At 41.5% G+C, this 4,666-nt stretch overlaps 1 protein-coding gene across 1 annotated transcript in view; it reads left to right on the forward strand.

The window, feature by feature from the left end:
- The window catches only part of LOC106531532 (protein jagged-2), a gene marked incomplete at its 3' end in the record, with an annotated part of 66,051 nt that overhangs the window by 29,603 nt on the left and 31,782 nt on the right, over window positions 1-4,666 (forward strand). The window contains 6 exon segments of the mRNA XM_014027418.1: window positions 1,129-1,259; window positions 2,018-2,137; window positions 2,219-2,332; window positions 2,581-2,694; window positions 3,684-3,797; window positions 4,373-4,419. Coding sequence (XP_013882872.1) covers window positions 1,129-1,259; window positions 2,018-2,137; window positions 2,219-2,332; window positions 2,581-2,694; window positions 3,684-3,797; window positions 4,373-4,419 — 640 coding nt within the window.

Here is a 4,666-nt window from a genome sequence, read left to right on the forward strand (position 1 = left end):
CATTCACACACACATTCAGACATTCATACACACATTCAGACATTCATACACACATTCAGACATTCATACACACATTCAGACATTCATACACACATTCAGACATTCACACACACATTCAGACATTCATACACACATTCAGACATTCATACACACATTCAGACATTCATACACACATTCAGACATTCATACACACATTCATACATTAATTCACACATTAATACGGTGATGGTGGTAAGCTACATTGTAGCCACAGCTGCCCTCGGACAGACTGAAGGAGGTGATGCTCTCATGCTAACTCACCTGGCTCTCTGAGCACCAGCAGCAGGCAGGGCAGGTGAAGTGTCTTGCCCAGAACACAACAACTGAGATAGACAGGGCRGGGGTTTGAACCGACAACCCACCGTTTAYATGACGAACCCCCATGTATTTAATCATACTGCTAACAATGTTTCAACTTTCAGGAAGTCTGTAATGTATTTGTGTTTTCAGTCCAGATCTGTAGGTTTTATTCTGGTCCAAGCACAGCTTTCCTGGACTGCTCAGCTCACTACCAAACCATAACAGCTAAATACACAGCCGTATATCATTGCTGCGGGATCGCCTGCTAGTTTCAAGTGTTTGACTTGAGGACGGGATGGAAGTAAAGAGGGAGGGTGGTTGCTCCCAAAAATAGGTTCAGCAGAGAAATGACAGGACAGGTGGGGCAAACCTACCACTGGTCTTGGAATAACAGCATGTTGCCATAAACCAACAGAATAACTAACTCCTCACTGTCCACACTGCCCACCCCCGCCTCCAGAGAAGACCAATCCTAGCCCATATTGAACCCTTATTCCAAATTATTTTTAAAATGATATGCTCCGTGTAACTAGCCCCCTCTTCCAAAAAATAGACTTTTCTCTCCTCCACAAAATAAATAAATAAAATCCCTGCTTTTCCTGTAAGATACACAGGAAATTTTATCGTGATTCAGTTTCCAGAAACCCATTAAATGGCAAAACATGAAATATTGTGACAACTGTTTTAAATTTAGGGAGCCCAACCAAAGCTGAAACAAATCTTACTACTACAATACTTCTCATTAGAACAATGATTCTGATACAAAGAAGTTTTGTTTTTGTGCTGCAGGTGTAACTACGGTTGGGATGGCCCATTGTGTGACAGGTGTCTGCGGTATCCTGGCTGTGACCATGGAACCTGCACTGAACCCTGGCAGTGCACCTGYGAAAAGAACTGGGGAGGCCTGCTCTGTGATAAAGGTCAGAAAATAATCAGGTTATCTGTCCTTGTTGGGAAAACGTTATCTTTTTGTTGCTACTTTAGAAGTTCCAAGGCAATAGGCACTGACATAAGACCTCAGTTTGGAGAAATCCACTATAGGACCAACAGGACTGATGGTTTAAAAACTAGACTCAATACATCCCTAYATTACACCCAGTCTCCAAACTGTAGAGGAATTGCATGAATTTATAAAAGTATTTCTTGGATTGTGACTTTGTTGATGATCTGAGAGGTTTTCTGTGGGCAGTGACTTTGGTCTTAATTCCAGCTAGGCAGTAGCCTATCAGTCCTGTCAGAGTATGTATTTCCAAGCCACAACAAAATCTATTGCTTCAAGTTTAACACAGAAACACTTGTTAAAATTGTAGGAATTTTCCTTTTACCATTATTATTCCTTTAATTTTCCATGTGGCCTTGATATCAGTAGCCCTGTGACTGTGTGAGCTGTTGCCTCAAAGCTGCAGTTTGGTGCTCTTACATGTTGAAGTCTAACCAAATTGATTTAACATTTTTGGGAAAAGGGGGAAAAAGTGTGATTTGTGCATCTTTACCGTTGCCATTTTAAAAATAAATACACAGAGGTAAAGATTCGTGAAGTCAATGTTGAAATTACACTTCCTATAAAAACTTTTTTATTGTCTTTGTTTTGACAGAAATTGACTTGTTGCATGTCATTGTCCTGTTTGTGTGGTTTATTAACCTGACAACACAATGAATTTTATAACCTGCTGAGCAGATTTGAACTACTGTGGGACCAACCGACCCTGTAAGAACGGAGGAACATGTATGAACACAGAACCAAACGAGTACAACTGCGCCTGTCCAGACAGCTACTCTGGCAGGAACTGTGAGATTGGTAAGTCTGTGAATCTAACACCAAGAATTTCTCTTGCAGAATGTCTCCACAGTAGTCTAATCTTTACTTTGGTCTTTTTAGCAGAGCATGCCTGTTTGTCCAACCCATGTGCAAACGGAGGGACATGCCATGAAGTGTCTTCAGGGTTTGAGTGTCACTGTCCTGCTGGCTGGTCTGGGCCAACCTGTGCTAAAGGTGAGAAAAAGAAAAGTCTCAAATGATGTTTCTGCCATGAAGTTGGTCTGAACTAAAGAGCTCCAAAGAGGTCTGGCTTTCAGCACTTGCTTCAGCTAAATACCATTGTTGCCTATGGGGATATTTTTCACAGTGTTTTGCAATTTTTGTCTGCGTTSTGCAAGAGGCTATGACCAAAGATCAGAGAACACTATTCTCAATTTAGCCAATTTTGTGATCATTTCTTTAATGGTAGTTCTCCGTTTCAGACACAGATGAATGTGCTTCCAGTCCATGCGCTCAGGGAGGGACCTGCATTGACCTGGAAAATGGCTTTGAATGCATCTGTTCTCCACAGTGGACAGGAAAGACCTGCCAGATTGGTAGGACTTTTTTCTGTTACTGTATTTAGACAAAGGCAAAGATCCAATTAATGCCAAAAAATGTGTTTTGCTAATAAAATTGGGCAGAGTGTCTATGGTTTTTAAAATCTGTTTTTAAAATCTTTGCTGGTTTGCATCAGTGTGTGCTGCTTAAACAATGGTTATCATGTTAGCTAACCATGACCATTCATTAATAGAGTGTGTTGTTTATATGCATGCTCAACACTCACAGGGTATCATTTGCAACTCGAGTAAAGCTAAAAATAACCTCCAGCCAGGCAACTGTTAGCCTTGGGACCTTATATACTTTTCTGGGGGTGTGGGGGGAGAGGGCTTATCTTTGGCTGTAGGCAGGAAATAACAGAGAAGTAAGTGCAATATGGTGAGAACTTATCATAGCCCCTGTATCCAGAAACACTGTCTAACCTGCAGACATCTGCAGGAAAAGAGCAGCAGCTACTCTGTTAAGCATGTTGCTCCTTTCAGTGGGCAGGGGAGGAGTTACCTGTGGGAGCTGCACATGAGACGTGTTGCTGTTAAACGGGGGGGTCAGGGTGTTTGGTTTCAGCAGGATAACAGGTGCCACTCACCTCCTGGGACTAGTATTAAGCGCTGTGTTGGTTCGACAGGGTGAGGCGGCACACAGAGCGCTGCCTCTGAAACTGACCACTTGGAATGCCACTGGATGGCCTTCAGGGAATGCAATACAGAGACATGAACCCTGAGGGGAGGGGGGCAGTGGAAACCTGTAGAAAAATACAAGATTAACTCAAACTCAGACTGTTGTACAGGAAGGAAACCTGCAGGGGACTAGTCTGTGCAGAGTCAGATGCWAGCAAAGGCTGAACTTTATGGTAAAACATCCAAAAAGCAGGAGTGAACATGTTAGAAAAGTTCTAAACTGAAGTTCTATGAAAGCTAAAATCTTGCTGTTCCTGGTGATTGGACACTCATTCAGTGTGTTTGTGTCTCTCATCTTTACTCTGCAGACATTAATGAGTGTGCAGGGAAGCCTTGCCTCAATGCTTACTCTTGCAAAAACTTAATTGGTGGATATCACTGTGCCTGTTTCCGTGGATGGGCGGGTCAGAACTGTGACATCAGTTAGTATCAGCTCAGAAAATTCTCTTTCTACATGCCTGCCTGTCTTTGAGCTGAAATCCAGTTCTTTCACTCACTTAGCTTCTCTTTAACTTATCAAACTGTATATCAGGGGTTTGGGTTAGGGTTAGGGTTAGAACATCTTCTAGCTGAGTAGAGCAGTCTACAATGAAGAACATACTCTTCAGCAGCATAAAGCAGCTCTAACTTTGTTTACTAGTGTTTAAGTAGGGTTAGGCTTCTTTGACCTTTGTGAAGCTGAGCTACAGATGACAGCAGAAGAGAAGTGAGTTWGTGAAGTCTGCTGGATTTTTTGCTTCTCAGTCTATTTCACATTTCTCTTATGACTGATTCTACCAGCTCTAAACTGGACTAACCTCAGCCTTACTCTAAAATCTTTAATGGTATCTTTTATTTCAAACTCCCAGAGCTTGTCTGCATCTCYTCTAGGCATGGATCACATTATTGCCATAGCATCAACCTCTTTTCTGTAGCAGCTGCATGAAATGTCCTCAGTGATTGTTGAGCTTCACCCTGTTTGTCACAAGTCACATTTAAACATCTGGTTTCTCCTCAGATATAAACACATGTCATGGACAGTGTCAGAACGGAGGCACCTGCAAGGTATGRCTCAGTTTTTATTCTAAACTCAACAACTAACTGTGTTTTGATTTAACAACGCTAGTTAGTTATTTATACAGGTACATGCAATTTCTTTAGGCAAAGCCTGACTTTCAAACAGAAAACCACATTTGGATATTGTAGGGTCAGTTTATTTATATAGAACATCAGTTTATTTATATAGAACATCAGTTTATTTATGTAGAACATCAGTTTATTTATGTAGAACATCTGTTTATTTATATAGAAC

This window comes from Austrofundulus limnaeus, unplaced genomic scaffold (assembly GCF_001266775.1).
Source record: "Austrofundulus limnaeus strain Quisiro unplaced genomic scaffold, Austrofundulus_limnaeus-1.0 Scaffold647, whole genome shotgun sequence".
NCBI lineage: Eukaryota > Metazoa > Chordata > Actinopteri > Cyprinodontiformes > Rivulidae > Austrofundulus > Austrofundulus limnaeus.